General features: G+C 57.6%; 1 protein-coding gene across 1 annotated transcript in view; it reads right to left on the bottom strand.

Annotated features, from left to right (window-relative positions):
• CCDC33 (coiled-coil domain containing 33) overlaps positions 1–17,456 on the bottom strand; it is a 101,528-nt gene that overhangs the window by 67,728 nt on the left and 16,344 nt on the right. The window contains exons 3-4 of the mRNA XM_032417935.1: positions 12,727–12,874; positions 957–1,090 (exon numbers count right to left, since the gene is read on the bottom strand). Of these exons, the coding sequence (XP_032273826.1) occupies positions 957–1,090; positions 12,727–12,874 (282 nt within the window). The remainder of the gene's footprint in view (positions 1–956; positions 1,091–12,726; positions 12,875–17,456) is intronic.

The following is a 17,456-nucleotide window of genomic DNA, read 5'->3' as shown; positions in this document are numbered from 1 at the left end:
CCCTAGTGAGATTTCAAGGGGAGAAGTAAAGCCGGTCCTCTGAGGGAAGGACCACCTGCAAGACGGGAGCCTGAGGCTCTTCTGACTTGATAAGAGCAGAGATATCGTGGGCACCTGTGGGTCTGTGCTGACTAAGCCTGATGCCAGTGCCCACAGCTGTCCTGGCGCCTGCCAGTCAATACTCCTGTGTGCTCAGCCTGAGCTCGCCCAAGAGCAGAAACCACGAGCGCACACACATATGTATGCACACCTGTACCTGGAGATTTCGGGATGAGCCCTGCCTTGAAAAAGTTAAATTACCTACAGTGCTAGAATTTGCTGAAACACAGGGACTGGAAAGGCTTCCGGGGGTGGAGGAGCAAGAACTAGTAGGCAGTTTCTACAAAAGTGCTCCGTGGCCCTCAGGAACACTGCTATCTGACTGTGGGCAGTACCAGGGAGCCAGGGCAGGATAAGGAGCCGTTCTAGGGAAGCAGTTAGAACCCTGGAGCTGCAGTGAGAGCACGTATGCTGATCCTAGGTCCTCCACTTACTGACTGCATGAGCTTGAGCCAGTTATTTAAGTTCCCCGAATCTCAGTGTTCCCATCTAAGCAATGGGAGCAGCATGGCTTCTCGCAGGAGGTGTGACTCCAATGAGCGATGTGTGAGGATGTGCCAGGAAGCTGCAATGTGCTGTTTCAGTGGGAGGAGGTAGTAATAACAACCATGAAAATGATAACAGTGGCCATAAAAAGATAAGCTTTCCTTCTCTGGAAAATTCATTTATGTGGAACAACTCATTTTTCGAGCAGACCGAGGAGATGAGGCATGACAGTTATTATGATTTTTTTTCTTTAAAGTGCTTTTAACTGAGCCCAAAGAGGTGTTCAGGTGGCTTCCAGCTGAGTTGAGAGGGAGGCTGCTTCTGCCTCACACCCCTCGCCTGCACACCAGCCCCCTTTGCCCCTGCCTCACCTTCTCGCCCCGCATCCTCAGCTTGGAGCTCCACTGTGACCGTGTCCCCCCAGATGGGGGCTTTGGTGGGCTCTGAGGTTACAGATGTGACTGCCTTAGCATTCTGGTTCTTCGTGTCCTCAGATGTGGTTTTCCTGGGGAGGGGAGGAGCAGGCTGGGTCAGAGGAAGGGTGTCCGGCCCGCTGCTCAGCCCTCCTGGACACGCTGTCCATAAATCTGAGTAAAGGGTGGACGGAGCATAACGAGCTCCCTCCCAGGCAGACACACTCCTGTCATCCTAGGCCCAGGGGACGCTGGGCCTCTCTCCTCAGCTGCTCTGACTGCCCGGGTGACCACACTGTCTTGCTGACTACCGCTGAGGCCTTCAAGTGGACTCAGGCACCAGAGGCCAGGGCTGGGGATGCGAGCAGGGATAGACGCCTTGCCTGTCTGACCTCCTGCCCCCTGCCTGGGCCGGGCTCCCCAGCAGGCGCCTGTGTGCACAGACTCCCCATCCTGACTCTCTTGTCTAGGTTCTGTCCCCTGGGAGGAAGTCTCTGGGCAGGGCGGCTGTGTGGTGCCCGCCTGGCTAGCTTCTCCTTTGACCTTCATTTCCCTAAGCTGCTGGCCCAGATTCCTGAGGCTCAGCCCAGCTCCCCGGGCTCTGAACCTTTACAATGGAGCACACTCAGGCTCCTGCCTTCTGCGGCACCCGCTATGCGCAGGGCCATGGGTTGGACACTGGGAGCCAGGCATGGGACAGGGCAGGGGGCGGTGAGGGGTTGTGCAGGGCCAGGGTGTCCAAGGTGAGGCTGGAGCTTGGGCCCTCTGCAACCCAGTGCATCCCACAGGTATCTGAGTTAAGTGTCCCTGAGCTGCCGAGCCATCAAACAGTTCAGCGAGAGAGTTAATACTTCTTCTGTTGAGGAGGTTATTATGTTGGGCTGTAAATGGCACCGCTACATTAACTGCAGCAATCATGGGTGAGGAATCATCCCAGAGCCTGGAGCAGGGGAGCTGCACCACGTACTCGGGAGGGGGAGGTGCCGCCGATGGTTCCTCAAGCAGAAGCACAGATGGTGTCCTCACCAGCCTTGGAACCACCCCCGGAGGCCCCCAAAGGGAGTGTGGGGCAGGCGAGTTGGCCCAGAAGCTCCGAGCCAATGTGCCCCACATGGTAGCTAAAGCAGCCCGTGGCCTTCCCAGCTCATCCTACTGTCCTCCAGGAAGGCTTCTGGCTCCCCCCCACCCCCCAGGTCCTCACTCTGTCCTCTGGACCTGAGTGACGTAGCAGCCTGGATCTTTGCTCCCCAGTTGTCTATAGGACTCCCGTGGACAACCATTCTTGTGAGAGTCCTGTCTCTAAGCTCCGGCGGTCAACTGAAAACTCCCCTCTGCTTCGGCTGAGAGGCAGTGTGGCGTGGTGATGACAGCAGGGTCCCTGGAGTTCCAAATCCTAGCTCTGCCCCTTAGTAGCTGCGTGACTTTGGCAAAGTACATAATCTTGCTGTGCTCTACTTCCTTCATCTGTGAAAGGGGGTTGATAATGCAGGGCAGTTGTGGGCATGAGATGAATTAATATGTGTAAAGCACTTGACATATTGTTAAGCACCACGACGGTGTGAATAGTAATAATCATAATAATTTTAATTGTCCTTGGCCTGGTGTCCCCCCATCTTGACTCCAACTCTGGGTCTACAACTGGGGGTCTCTGGCTGCTGTGACCAAGGTGTGGGGTCCTGGAGAGAGTACCGGCTTCAGAGCGACACACAACTGGGTCTGAGCCCACTTAACCAGGCCACCTGCCCTCTCTGAGCCTCAGTGTCCTGCTCTGTAGGTGGGCCCTCCCTCCCAGGGCGGCTATAAGGACCAGGAAGAAAGCAAGTTAAGCTCCCGGCACTCAGAGGGCCCCAGTTCACGTTATTCCCTCCTTTGTGAAACAAGCTGGGTGTTTCTCAAAGGTGGCTGACCCAGGGCAGCCCGGCAGGGGCGGGGAGAGCTGAAGCAGGGCTGAGATGCAGAGGGCCGTGCCTCCCAGACACATCGCCTCCCCACACCTGCAAAGGGGGCCCCGCTGGCTCAGGGGTGTGTGGGAGGCTGCCGGGCTGGAGAGGCGAAGACCTCGAGGCTGGGAGGTATTGGAGCCCTCTTCCTTCTGACTTGGTGACCTCTGCTAACTCAGGGGTGCAATGGGAGCCCCTCCTCCTGCCACCCTGTGCCTTGCACTCTGTGTCAGGACAAAGTCAGTCCTCTACACCGCAAACACCCAACCTGCCCCTGCAGTGCACGTGGTGCTCTGTGTCCCTGGGGGCTTGCCGGCGCCCAGAGAGGAGACCTGAGCCGGGGGACCTCAGTCACACGCAGTGCAGTGACAGACCTCAGGCTGGAACCCATGGCCTGTTCTTGCCAGCCTGTCTTCCACCCTCCTGAGAGGTCTTCAGCCCCTTGTCCCCCCCCTTTCTCACAAGCTCCTGGTGGGAGGCACTCCAGGTGGAAAGAGATGGGGACGGGCAAGGGACAAGGCCAAGGGAGCCTGCAGGTGCTGACTCTGCTCAGGCGTAGAAGTGGTTAAGCAAACCTCCCTTCCCTCCCTTCCCTCAACACACACCAAAGAGGTCTGTCAGGGCTAGGTGAGTGGAGGCTGAATAACTCAGGAGGGGTGAGGCCCCCCGGGGAAGGAGGGAGGCTTTTAGCAGGTGGAGGGAGGCTGTCAGGATAATGGCTTTTCCTGGCACAGCTGACTTCTTCAGGCCTTGATGCTATTCTAGAAACTGGAGATCTAGAGGGGTGAAGGGGACCAGCTCACTCCTTGCTCCTAGTCCCCGAGACCCCAAGTCCCCTGATGGGGCTCGGGTCTCCCAGTGCAGTTTTGGAGCCAGGGAGCCTCTTCAGGACCTGCCCGCACATGGCCCAGCTGCAAGAGCGGGATCTTCCCTCTGGTCCCTATAGCCCTGGCCTGGTTCTAGCACACAGGCCCCGGGTGCTGCCTGCTGTCCCGGGGCTCAGACTTCATCCAGCCATGGGGGGGCAGTCACACCAGGATGGAACTAGGGTTCGGTTCAGAGGCACAGTTTAGCAATCCTGAGTCTCAAGCTGCCAGGAAAAGGAAACCCCTTTCTGCCAGGCCCCACCCCCACCCCCCAGCACCCTAGAAGGATGGGTGGATGTTTGGCAAATGAGCCAGGAGGCTCCGGGGCTCCCACCCAAGCAGGGGCTAGGGGTGAGGCTTAAGCACATCTGTGAGTGGGAAGGAAGAAGATGGATTTTGCTTTCCTTCTCCGAGGCTGTAACTAAGGGAGATGCATGGTCTGGTCCCCAGGGGCTGCAGCTGCCAGGGAGGTGAGCAGTGGGCTGGGTAGCAAGGGGCACTGATGGGGAGGGGGAGTGCAAGCTCCTGAGCTGCTCCCCCACCTGCCACCCAGCCTTTGAAATGCCCTCTAGAGCACACACCTCTAGGGGTGGGACCTGTGTGTGCCATTGTCCCTGCCTCCAGGAAGTCTCCCCTGACCGGCCTCTTCTCTGCTTCCCCTCCCTCAGCGCAAGCGCACAAGCATGTGTGTGCATGCATGGGCACATGCATACATAGACACACGGGCTTCCCTGGGGGAGGTTTGTGTGCCACACTACACCCCATCTCCCACCTCCCAGGCCTCGAAGCTGCCCCTCTGCACTTGCCCCGCCTGTCCGCTTGGTCTCCCACACTCCTCAAGGTATCAGAGCATGAACAACTGTCAAGGTCTGGCCTCCTCCAGGGCAGGGCTTTGGGAGCCCAGGATGCAGACCACCTGGCTTGTCCTGAGTGTCGCTCCCAGGGAAGCCCCTAGGAGATCAAGGGGAAGGGGAGGATCCCAATTTGAGTCTGTTCGGGCTGCTGGGGTCCTGGCTCGGCAGGACCCTGAATCCTGAAAGGCCAGAGAGATGTTCCCAGAAGCCCCGAGGAAGGAGATGGTCAGGCAGAATAAGAATGGACAAAGGGCAGAACCGTCAGGTGGATGGATCGTACAACAAGGGTTCTTGCAATCTTTTGACCTGGTCCTGCACAGTCCTGTTGCTTGCTCACCTGGGAAACTTAGAGGTAGGTTCCTCTAGGCCAGGTGCCACGTGTGTCATGATTGGGCCCCATTCTGTCCTGAGAAGGCAGGGCAATTCCCCTCTACCTGCACCCTCCATGCCGGCCTCTGAGCCAGGAAGTCCAGCCTCCCCATCCTTCTGAAGTTGAAGAGGCAGCCAGACTCCCAGGCACAGGCCTACTTCCATCCCAGGAAGGCACAGAAAAACCCAATGATGTGTCTCATGCCCAGAAGCCCAGCCTTATGCCACAGGGGCAGGAGGGGAGAATTGGCCCCTGCAGAGATGGTCACCCAAATGGGGTGGTCAAAGGCTGGATTCTTCGGGTTTTGACCCTGCCTGGGCTGGACTGGGGAGACAAGGTTTTCTGGAGGATGCAGGGCTTGAATAGATGGAGAGGAGGACCTTCCCACTTGGAGGATGGAGCCTGAGGCTTACAGGGGCAAGAAGAGTCTCATGGGCAGGTGTGGTGAGGGCATGGCTGGCTGATCCAGGGTCAGTGTGCTGGGAGCATGGGTAGTCAGAAGAGTGAGGCTTGTGGTCCTCCCTGACCTCGCTCCTTCTCCAGCTCTCTTCTCTCCACACCCATGTCCTCTGAGGCCAGACAGGAAGGAGGGCAAAGCCCCGCCCTCATACCTCTGGCCTTGGCCAAGCTCCCCTGGGATTGCTGGGCCAGAAGATGCAGCCAGGGCTCCGCAAAAGAGGAGCTAAGATCCCAGGTAAGGATGTCGGGTCTGAAGCTCCCCTCTCTCCTCCCACTTTACTTCGCCACAGCCCATCAACATCAGTGCCCCCCACCCCGAGTGTGCCCCGCCCCCAGCCGCCAGTGCAGCTGGTTGTTGTGGGTTCTGAGCTCTTGGGAGGCTGCCACTTCAGGCATGAGCAGGGCTATTATTCTTAGCAAAGCAATGGCTCTCATCCTGGGTTTCATTTATTAATTGGACTCTAATGAACCATCACTAATTGCTGATGGTGCTACACCACTACAGGTGGGCCTCGATGGGAGGAGTAACGGCCCCTGGAGCGCTGGAGGCCAGCCAGCCCCCCAGCCCCCCATCCACGTGGGCGTGGCTGCTCTCCTCTGCACCTTCAGGCAGGGAGCGGGGACTGCTCTGGAAATCAGAAATGGGTGGGTCTAGACACTCCTGGGCCTTCAGGATGGAGACTGAGGGTAGCCTGGGTTGAGGGAGATCTCCCAGGGGGAGGACAGATCCAGGGAGAAGCCAGGGACTGAGCAGGGAGCACCAACATGTCTGGGTTATAGAGAGAAAGGCTGCCACAGAGGAGGCGCCAGAGAGAGAAGACGGAATCAGGGGAGGCTTGTCCTGGAAGCAAGGAAAGAGGGGGCTTCAGGAAGGGGGGTGTGCCTTTGAGACGTGAACAGAGAACGGGCATCCAAGGGGAGGCCACGGGCCCCAGGCGGAAGAGGACGCTGGAGAAGCTGGATGCGGAGGCTGAGTCCGAGCGGGCTGGGGGTTCAGGAGGGGCAGACACGGGACAAGGCCCAGAATTCAACTGAGCAGTGGTGTTTGGTCTGCACACAAAAACCGGCTGATTTCACACAAAGATCTGGATTTCTGGCTTCTCACGAAATAGAGCTGACAACCTGAGCCCGCGTTCCCCCGAGGCAGGCACCGGAGGGGCTGACGAAGGAGCTCTGTGCTCCTGTTTGTCACACACACCCAGCTGCTTTCAGCATCCCTGGAGCCGGCTCCTCCCGCCTGAAGTCACCGACTTTGTCACCCCTGGCGCCACTCCCTCTGATGGAAGCTCAGTGTGTGTTGGGGATGGGAGGTGACAGAAAGGGGCACAGCACAAGGGCAGGAGGAGCCTGCCACCCTCTTGGATGGATGCCAGACCATGCAGCACCTGACCTGGAAGCCTGTGGGGGAGGCAAGGGGGACAGAAGCCAGACCGAGCCCAGAGGGAGGACCCAGCCTCCTGGCCACTTGTGATGTCCGGGGCAGGAGGAGGGGCCCTGTCAGCAGCTGTGCCCATGCTCAGAAATAAGCAGACAGGACAGCCCGTGCATAATGCAGAGAGGACACCGGGAGGGTCCCCACTGGCCTGCCTCATGGCCTGAAATCTTCCCATTAAAACTTGCTTCTCTTAGTAAGCACTGCCCCCCCTTGGGCTGCTCTCCAGGATTCCGGTGCCTCTGGGGAAGAGCTCAGGCTTTTTGGGTCTGAATAAGTGTTTCAGGCATGAGAAGACCTCAGGGGCCCTGCATGGTGGTGGTAGGGGAACATCTGGAAAGATCCTTGTGGCTGCAGTCTGGCTGGGGGGTTCTCAGGCAACCCCCCTTTAACCACTGACACCAGCTGTGTTTACAGCTCTGGGTTACAGGGACGTTCTCACTGAACAAAAATTCTGAGGCTCTGAGCCTCAAAGGGACTGACATCATTTGGAGCAGGTGCGGATGGGCCAGGTCACACCATAGACTGGGGGCCCTGCAGGGGAGATAAGACCCAAGATTCTTAGGCCTCTCCTGGGCCTTCTCCCCCACACTGTGCCTTTTTTCCACAAGCATCCAGCTAGGAGGGAAGGAACCTTGGCCTCTACCAGAGTGAGTTGCTAGTGGCCAAATGGAGACCCTTCCCTTAATCTGCTCCACTCTCACTGGCCAGCCCTGTGACCTCAGACAAGTCCCTTCACGTCCCTGGGTCTTGGCCTCTTCGGCCATCACATGGGGCTTATGCAACCTGCCTGCCAGGGCGGCTGGATTAAAGCCAGAGTGTAAGGAGAACCGAGCTCTGGGAGAGCTCAGCATGGGCCAGCAGCAGCAAACGAGGGCTGCTTTATTCCTGGGACTGTCCCGTGATCCCTGGCACTGTGTATTACTGCTGTATTTGCTGAGCCCAACCCTCTGGCAGCTGAGACAAGCTCCCAGTTCATCTGTGAGTCATGCCAGGCCTCTGCCTACTCGGCCCAAATCCTTGCCCTCTGGGCCCTTTGGTCAAGGCCCACAACCAGATGGGGGAAGATGTGGGCAATCCAGATCCCAGGAGGGTTCTTCAGACTGATCCCTGGATCCTCTCTGGAAGTCTGGGTTAGGACCCCGATGCCAACAGTCCCCTTCTAAGAGGGGCAACCACTGCATGAAGATCAAGTCAGGGAGTGAAGTTGAAAAAGCTTTTAGATTTGGAATCCTGGATCCTGGCTTCGGTACCCTCTAGTTCTGTGATACTGGACAAGTCATGGAAACGCACCGAGCCCTTAGTAACCTCATCTGTAAAATGGAGACCATATTTTACCTAGCTCAAAGGACTAAGTGATGATGAAATTACGAAACACATACACACCACACACACATACACACGCACTCCTAGCATATTTGCTGGGTACATGGTAGGCACTTAGTAAATGTACCCTTCTTTGACCTTCTCTTACCAGGAACTTACGCAATTGTCCTACTTTCAGTATTTTCTTTCTTCATTCAATTAGTCATCAGGGTCGAGCTCAGTCTGGGGCTCAGTGTGTGATTAGGGCTCAGTCTATGACCAGAGTCAGGGCTCAGTGCATGACCAAGGTCAGTCTCAGTCAGGGGCCAGGATCAGGGCTCTCAAGCTGATCCAAGAAAACCAAAGATCCTCTGAGCGTGACTGACTGGCCCTGATCTGTGCTCTGCCCCGCCCACTGCGCCCGGGCCAAGCCTTCCCCAGGCACCTGGAGGAAGCAGCACTTCCCCTGCGGGCCCTGGCTCCGGCCCTGTTCCTTAGTTCGGGGCAGCCAGCAGTCAGAGAAGTAGCTGCCAACTGGCAGCCCAGCCACCAGTCCTTTGGCCAAGGGTCTGAACCCCACAGGCTGTCTCCTGGCTGGCCCCGTCCCCACACCCAGCCAGCTGGGGCACCCCCAGACTGTCAGGCCACTGCCTTCCTGGTCCCTGCTGTGCTCTGATTGGCAGGCCTCTCCGTGCCAGGCTGGGAGGCAGGTGCTGGGCACTGCTCAGGCCCAGATGGGTCAGGGGAGACCCGGGACCTGGGCACCGGCCCAGCAGACCTGGGCGTGGAATCCGTCTTGCATGTACAGCTGGGGCTCTTGTAGTCTCTAAAGAACTGAGACTGATTCCCAGGCCAGAGCACAAACCAGCCTGGCAAGCCAGGAACAGCATGGAGACCAGAACCGACATACTGGCCACGGGAATACGGGAGACTCAGAGAGGGGCAGGGACTGGCCTGAGGTCACACCGGGAGTCAGGGGCAGTGGGCCGGATTCTGGGTTTTCCTGACCCCATTCTGGCTTCTCTCCACCGCCCCATGGCTTTCTTCTGATCGACCTTGTGTGCCCACTGTGGGCACTAAGGATACCCCTCACTCCGTGTCATGCTTTACACCTGTCAGCGTCTCCCACGGGCTCCGCCCTCTCCACAGCCCGCCCAGGCAGGTTCCCAGGTGAGGTACTGGGGCTCTGAGGCGAGAAGTAACTTTCCCAAAGTCACAGAGCAAGCTAGGAATGAGGCCGGATTCATTCAACAATTATTTGCTGACAGCTTTCTATGTTCCAGGTCCTTTGTTAAATAGTTGGGGCAGGATGGGGAGCAAAACAGACCTGGTGGTCGCTTGTGGAACTAGAGGGGCACCATGGGGGTGGGCACTGAGGAAGAATATGCCAGTCATCCCATAAAAGCACATCAAACATGTGGATCTGCATCTGTGGCCTGCAGAAGCGTGCAGTCCCAGGAAAGTGCCGAATGTGGGAAACTTTGGCCTGGTCTGGGAGGTCAGGGAGGGCTTCCTTGAGGAGGTGGGGAGAGCTGGGATCCAAAGAGGGGAGGGGAAGGGAGAATGTTCTTGGGGAGGGAGCGTGAAAGGCCTAGGGTGGGAGGGAACGGGGTCTGTTCAGAGAATGGAGAAACACCTGGTATGGCTGGAGCCCAGAAAGGGAGCGGCGGGGAGGATCCAACCACGCTGGGCCTGGAATCTTCTTTACCCTGGGAGCAATGAGAACCCTTGAGGTTGGAAGAGGGGCAAGATCAGATGTGCTAAGAAGAAAACAGTGCAGTAGCCTAAGGTCAGGGAGCTGGCAGAGAGAAGCCGCCAGATTTCAGAGACAGGAGAGGCGCCGACAAGCCAGGGATGGAGTGGGGGGGGCTGCGGGGTGAGAGAATGTGATCACCCACACCAGGATGAGGATGAGATCAAGCAGAGCGTACAGAGGAATGGGAGTGACTAGGGTTGAAACCGGGGACAGGCCAGCATCACTAAAGATGAGACGCCCAGCGGACATAGGGTGAGGCATGGCCGCCACCTTAGAGAAAGCGATTTCAGTGGAGTAGCGGGGGGCAGATTGGAAGCAGGGCGATGGCCCCGATGGAAAGAGGCAGAATCACAAGATGAGCCACAGGGACTTCTTGGTCTGGGACAGTCGCCAACTAGAGGTGCGCCCTATTACTAGCTGGGCTGGAGCCTGCACAAGGAGGGACATGACCTGGCCCCCAGCTAGGGAGTCCCCATCGTTAGACCTGGAACTCTCTTCAGCTCCCCACTCGTGGGCTGAATGAGTAAATGGCTCTGGGGTACTCTCAGGCCTAGGCTTTAACTCCTACCCCACCACTGCCCCCGTAGGTCTGCCTGCTGGGGATGCAGCAGGGCCCAGGGAGAGGGGAAGGAGGCTGGGACAGGAATCCCCGCAGGTGAGACACCCGGGGAGGGCAGAGAGCAGGAAGCTCAGCCAGGACACCAAGCTGAGGGAACCAGAAACACAGGCAAGAGAGAGATGAGAAAAAGTGTTTGAAAGACGAGAAAGATTAATAATATTAATCTACATTCGATACACTTGAAGCACTGCAATATTCCTCATGAGCAAAAGGAGCGTGGGTGGGCCTGGCTTCATCTGTGCTTGTGGTCTGCTTTGTTAAGGGGCATGTGCAATCAGGACATCCAGGGGACTCCGGATTCTTCCCCCGCCTCTGGCTTCCGAGGGTCTGGGTCCTCCCTCTGGGGTTCCTGCCTGGGGCTGGGGGCTCGCTGTGAAAGCCCCTTTCAGGTCCCCGACAGCTGGGCCTGCATTCTCCAAGCCCTCCCTTCTGCTGTCATTTGCATCTCATTAGCACCCCCGGGGCCTGGTGGCCCCTGCGCCGCCTGGAGCCCAGGAACGCGCGCTGCAGGCTGAGCTGGGCTCTGCAACCGGCCCCCTCCCGGGGGTGGAGATGGGTGCAGCCATGCGCTCGCCCCGCCGCCCCCACACCCCTCACCCAGGCTCCGGCCGGCTGGGCTCCCGCTGCGCGTTCCCATGGCAACTGGGGGGGGGGCGGCGCGGGTCGCCCCGCGCCCCGCCCCGCCCCGCCGCCCAGGCTGGCTTGGTGATAGGCAGGGCCTCAATCTCCCGAGATGATCGGCGATAATTGGTTTATGGAAATAGCTGAGGGGAGAAGGCGAGCTCCCTGCCAAGCCCACTCTCGGCCACCTGTCCCTCCTCACCGCGGACATGGAGTTGGGGGAGGGGAGGGCCGAGGAGCTGGGTGGTGGAAATGGGGCTTTTGAGACAAGCAAGTGTTCCACCTGTTGGTCTCCAGCATGCCATCTAGCCTCCTTTCAACCGTGTAGGGGTCCCGGGGTTGTCGTCCTAGTGACTGGCTGTCTCAGTGGCTCAGCCCGGCTCCTTAAGCTGCTCCTTACGCCTCAGTGGCGCCCCTAAGCCTGTGCTCAGGCCTATGCGGGGAGCCTTGTGGGGGAAATGGAGGAGCGGGGATCTGTGCTCTGGAACCCCACCCCAGTTTGGGGACGGAAGAGCAGCGCATGACTGTATCTATGTAAAGTGCGTCAGCCTCAGAGTTGTCCCTGCTGTGTGGCTCCAGAGGAGGGAGGGCTCAACTCTGGTGGCTGCCTGGAGGAGGAGGAGCCTTCGAGGCTTTGAAGGTGAGATTTCAGCAGGTGTTGGGAGAGGGCTGGGGGCAGGCAAAAGGAAATGTGGGCCAAAGCCCGAGGCGGGCACTGAATGACTGCTGGACTTCGTAGAGGAGGGGAGGTGTAGAGTAGCTTGTGGGGGGGCTTCCACTGTTTACAGAGGGGCTCAGCTTGTGGCAGGGCTTACTGCACAGTGCCTTGTCATCAAGATCGAACGCATGTCCAGCATCCCTACCGAAGGCTGGCTGGCTGGCTGGCTGGACACCGTGTCGCCCCTTGCTGCCCTTCTGGAGGCCTGAGGCCCGTGAGGTGGGCAGCAGACATGGGACACGGCAGGGCAGGCCTCACTCAGGCACCAGGCTGTGAGAAGTGTGCGCCCTGACCGGCTGGCTGGCGGTGGGCATGGGGTGCTTTAAAGGACCAGAGCTAGGGAATCCCGCATGAGAGAAATGACCCAAGAAATGGTGGGGGCCAAGGATGAGGACGATCGCGAGGACCTACCGCAGAACTGGACTTGGTGGGATCGGGCACCCAGAGGCCAGGAGAGGCGGGCTTGGGTCTTCTTCCTCTGACCACCATCCCACTGGGAGCCCAGCCCAGGCCTCTGTATGCAGAGGCCGTGCCTCCCTAAGGTCAAACTGTGGCCAAGCTGTGGGATCAAGGAGTGGCTCTTCCTTCCTTCCGCAGCCCTGGTGAGCAGCTTCCCACGCAGCGGGGAAGATGTCAGCCTCACGTGTACATAGCTTACAGCCCTGTGTGATTCACACTTGGCTTTCCCCTCTAGGTATCACAGTCCCACCCCCAACCTTTGGCTGCTCCAATTCCAAATATCCAGACACTGGTTTCTGCTCCCAGCCCCTCCTCCCAGCACTACTTACACTACCACATAGGGCCACGGCTCAGAGTCATCCCTGCAGGAGGGTAGGTTGATGGCCCCGTGGAGAGTGACCATGATGGTCTCCTTATTAGAGGGGGACAGGTGGCTGGTGACAGATTCCACACTCCGGAAGGTGTTCGGGGGCTCCTCTGGGCTCTCCGCGACCTGTGGAGAGAGCCAGGGCTGAGTGGTCTCCTCTGCGGTGGTCAGCTGTCCTTACTGCCTCCCTATTAACTCCAGTCCCTCACTGCTCCCCTCCGAGTGCCTTTCCCTCTGTCATCCCCCCACCCAGTTTGGAACTACAGGGCACTTGCCTTTGGCCCCATTTTCTCCCTGCCTTTGTCCCACACCCTATGTCCGCCCCAGCCCTGCGTCACTTCCTGCGGAGACAGGCCCTCCCCTCTCAAGTCCAGTCTCACCGCTGAGCCTTTGCTTTTGCAGGTGTTTGCCTCTAATTCCTAAGTCCTGCCTGCTTTCGAGGTCCTGGCAGCTGGCCTTCTTCGGTCTCTGTAACCTCAGCCCAGTCCACCTGTCACTTCAGGTCCTTCCCATGCACAGCCCTTTACAAAGTTTATCCATATCCATGGAGTCACCCAATGCATTAATGAAAAGGGATGAAGGTGTCTGTCCCAGATGCCCCTCTATCTTCCACCCAGAGAACCCTACAGACCAGGAAGACAGAGAGGCGCCTGCCTGCACATGGGGCCTCTAGGCTGGTGGCCCCAAGCAGATACACAAGCAGGAGCTCAATAGCTCAACAGCTTGGGGATTCAGGGCCCAAAGGACCATGGTATTGAGAGCTGCCGAGAGGAGACAGAAGCAGCAGCCGGGGGGAAGTCAGGGAAGGCAGCTGGGAAGAGGAGGCCTTAAAGTGTTGGGAAGACATGCACGACTGGAAGGACAGGCTGGAAGCTAGAGCAAGGCTGAGAAGTGGGGAGGGAGCTTCCCACAGCTCAGGGCAGTCTCATTTTGATTCTGGAGACAGGACGAGTCAGGGAGGATGGCAGAGCCAACAGTTTTGTGAGCAAACACTGTGGGTTGGGGAGGGTTGTGGACATGTGGCTACTGTGGCTTGGGCTGGTCTTCTTCTGCACTGGCTGGCTGACTCTCATTCCCTGTGCCTGGACTTGACACGGATGACCCAGATTTACCCTTGCGAGGCCTCATCTGGCAGGAGGCTCCCCCCATCCTTGTCCCTAGCTGATGTGAGGGGCAACAGAGGGGCCCTCCTGGCCTGGTGAGGGAAGCAATGGACCTCCTCAGCTTGGAGATGGGGCCCCTGAAGGGTGACTAAGGGTTGCCCTTTTATCTAGAAAGTTTGGCCTGTCAGAACCTGCATTCCAGGGCAGGCCCTGGTAGGGGGAGTCCTCAAAGTGGGAAGTGTCCATGGAGACCGAGAACAAAGTCCTGTGACATAGAGGGTAGACAGAGGCCAGGAAAAGAGTGAGGACCTGGTTCTGGGGGCCAGCTTTGGTGATGGCAGCAACCACAGCAGGCTGGATCCTCTGGCTCAGGCCTGATGAGCACTGAGTGTCAGGAGAGCCGGGTTTAAACTGGGTCTGCCCCTCACCATCATGGGACCTGAAGCCAGTCATGCTCTGAGAGTCAGTTTCCCCAATGGGAGGCTGTGGGCTTGGAGCAGCTGGTCTGGAACCTGCCCTGCTCCCTGTGTGAGGGCCCAGGTTCCCCACACATTGTCTGCTCCCACCCTGAGCCTGGGGGTTCTGGGCACAGTGGATCCATCCCTGTGGCTTGCTCCCTCACTTCCCAGAGGTCTGACGTTATCAGAAAGGCCTTCTCTGTACAAGCTGTGGTCCTTGCCTAACAAGATGACTAATTAGGAGGTGAGAACCCCACCTCCCAGCCCCAGAAGTGCCAGCCCTACAGAGAGACCCCCCCGACTGCCCGACTGAGGAGCGCCCCCTCCCCAAGACCCAGTGGGGCCTGTCACCATCTGCAGAGGTGTTGAGACTTATCCCTCCCCCTCTCCTCTGTTCCCCTGCCAGGCCAGGGTAGGAGGAGGGGAGGGAGGTCAGTGCTCAGAAGGAACCCCTACCGGATGGGATGGAGGGGGACTGGGGCAGGGGGTAAGGGAGGGTGGAAGCAGGCACAGAGCCACCCCTCCCCCTCATAGGTCAGAGATGCTCACTGCTCATCCCCCATAACCCACCCCACTTTCCTGCAGGTTTAGTCTCCTGGTTTAGGGGTATAGGAGCAAGACCAGTAACCTGTGGTGTTGAGAGATATAGGTTTCAGGCCAGCTCTGCCCTAACTCCCTGTGGGGTCTTAATATTCCCGCCTGGTCAGTGGGGATATCTGGGATGGTTTGTAGTTCAGTCTTCCTGGTAACAGGCCTAAGGCTCCTGCAGTGAGGCCAGGAGAGGCGACTCATGTCTCCCCAGTGCCCCAATTCCCAGGAGCAGCCTAAGATGGTGGCCCCATGCCCCTGTTGCTATGGGGGTACAGGGCCTGTCCCCAGCTTCCGAGGGCCCCAGAAGTGAGGGCCCAGCAGCACGGCAGCTGCCCAAGGGCTTTCACTGACTCCCTGGTAAACCCAGAGCCCAACTGGTGATTTGAAAGACCAGGCCCATGAATTGTGCCCCCTCTCTGTCCCCTACCCGCTCTGTGCCTCCCCTTGTGGGACAGCCTTCTGGGAAATAAAGCTTCGAGGGGGGCTGACAAAGACTGCTTGTGCTTCAGTTCTGGGCATGAGGCCAGCTACCAGGCTGGTGCCTCCTGGTGAGGCCGGCAGGCATGTGCCCGCTGGGCAGGTGGGGCCCAGAGCCAGGGAGGCCTGGGCCCAAGTGGGAGGCCTGGAGCGGGGGCCGTGGGCCAACCTGTCTGCCTCCCCTTTCTGCCTTCCTACGTCTGGATGAGAACCTGCAGGCTTCCGTCAGAGAAGTGCCGGCATTGGGACCAATGCCCGCCCCGCCCCTTCACTTTCCCAGCTGCATCACAAAGGTTTTGAGTTAAAAAATGGTCTTTCATGTTCCTTCTAGTGTCAGCATCTGAACTTGCTTGGGAGTTATGATGGTCATGGTGGGGCCCTTTCCTAGGCAGGGAAACAGGCTCGGGGAGGCAAAAGCCCTTGTATCTGGGCACTGGGCTTAGCTAGCAGGCAGAGCCGGAAGGGGGATGGGGTCCGTGTCTCCCTCCACTCTGTGTGGTCTCTGCTCTGCTCTAGTAGTGTTCTCTGGATGTGCCAAGCTTTCTATGGCCACAACGTACATGCCCTTGGGCTCACGAGCTGGGTAGCTAATACTTGTCAGGACTGGCAGTAGGAGTTGTGGTAGTTGGAGGAGAAGAGGCTTTTCCAAAGATGACACAAAAGTCAGAACTCATAAAGGAAAGGATTGATCACTTTGATTGCATTAAATATCCATACCAACTTCTATAATAACCCCCAATTCACCAGAATATGAAGAAAAGACAAACAGGAGACAGTATTTGCAAAATATATAAAAGAATGAATATCCTTAACACGCAGAGAACACTGAAGTCTATAAGCATCACCACAATAAGAGACATGGAAGATTCACCAAAGAAATATGAATATGTATTACTGTATACACGATATGAACATCCTTCTAGGGGATTCTACTCAGTCATTAAAAATGTTCCGCAAAGTTATGAATGAAATAAAACAAATCTGTCTCCTTCTCAGGGCTCCCACGCATGCTCCTTGGATCCCCAAATCCAGCTTGTGTGGGCAGGTAGGACCAGCTGGCCGCTTAGGGCCTCTAGGTCAGGCCAGCGGCGGGGCCTGGTCCTGAGTGTGTGGCATTCCAGAAAGCAGCCGAAAGGGGGAGGGTGGACTCAAGGGGAGGAGCCAGCTGTGGGTAGAGAACACCAGGAACCAAAGACACCAAAGTCAAGGGTAATAAAGTAGAAACCGCAATGGGGGCCCCTGCAGCTATTTGGTTTGAGTCTAACTGCAAAGAGGCTGTCCCCAAGTTAGCAAGCACCTGGTGCCTTTGGTCTTAGCTCATTTTGCCATCCCTGTTGGTACTTGGCACAGCCGAGGGCAGAGGCTCAGCCTTGCCAGTTAGCAGAGGGTAGGGAGGCCTCATATTGAACTGCTTGCACTTTTCTCTTGGAGATTTATTTACTTATTTATTGGAACTGTTTGCATTGCACTGCACTGAGATTTTAGTCCCCTCCTGGCAGGGTCTTGCTGCTCTGTCCTGGCTATTTATTAAGCACCTACTATGTGTCAGGCGTTGTGCTGAGTGCTGGGGACACAGCAGTGATCACAACTGACAAGGATCCCTTCTTTCTAGGAGTTGAGCATCTGTGACCTGGAGCAAGGGTCTGGGCCACGGCTGGAAGGGCGTAGGACAGTGGAGCATTGGCAGTCCTAGGGCAGCAGCCGGGGAATCTCCTAGAAGATCTTGGAGAGTGATGGTGAGCCGCCTCGGTGGGGTCTCTGAGCCTCTGTGACAAGAGGGCAAAAATTCCTTTCCAGGCTATGGGTTGGGGGAGGCACTATACGCAGTTCCAGCTACATTTTTCTCTGGGTTATGGGGATCCCAGGCAGAAGCAACCAGGTAAGGGTAGGAGGAGCTGATAACACCTGCAAGCATGCCACATTTCTGCTCCCACGTGGCCCAAGAGTAGAGCATGCCTGGAACCTGGAAGCACCACAGAGGCCACCTCGCTCTCCATTTAGCAGCTGTGAAAACTGAGACCCAGAGAAGGGGAGCTTTTGTCATGACTTAGAAGCAAATAAAA

The sequence above is a fragment of the Phoca vitulina genome, unplaced genomic scaffold, assembly GCF_004348235.1.
Source record: "Phoca vitulina isolate PV1807 unplaced genomic scaffold, GSC_HSeal_1.0 scaffold20, whole genome shotgun sequence".
Classification (NCBI taxonomy): Eukaryota; Metazoa; Chordata; class Mammalia; order Carnivora; family Phocidae; genus Phoca; species Phoca vitulina.
Note: the sequence above shows the minus strand (reverse complement) of the source record. Positions and strands in the feature narration are given on the sequence as shown.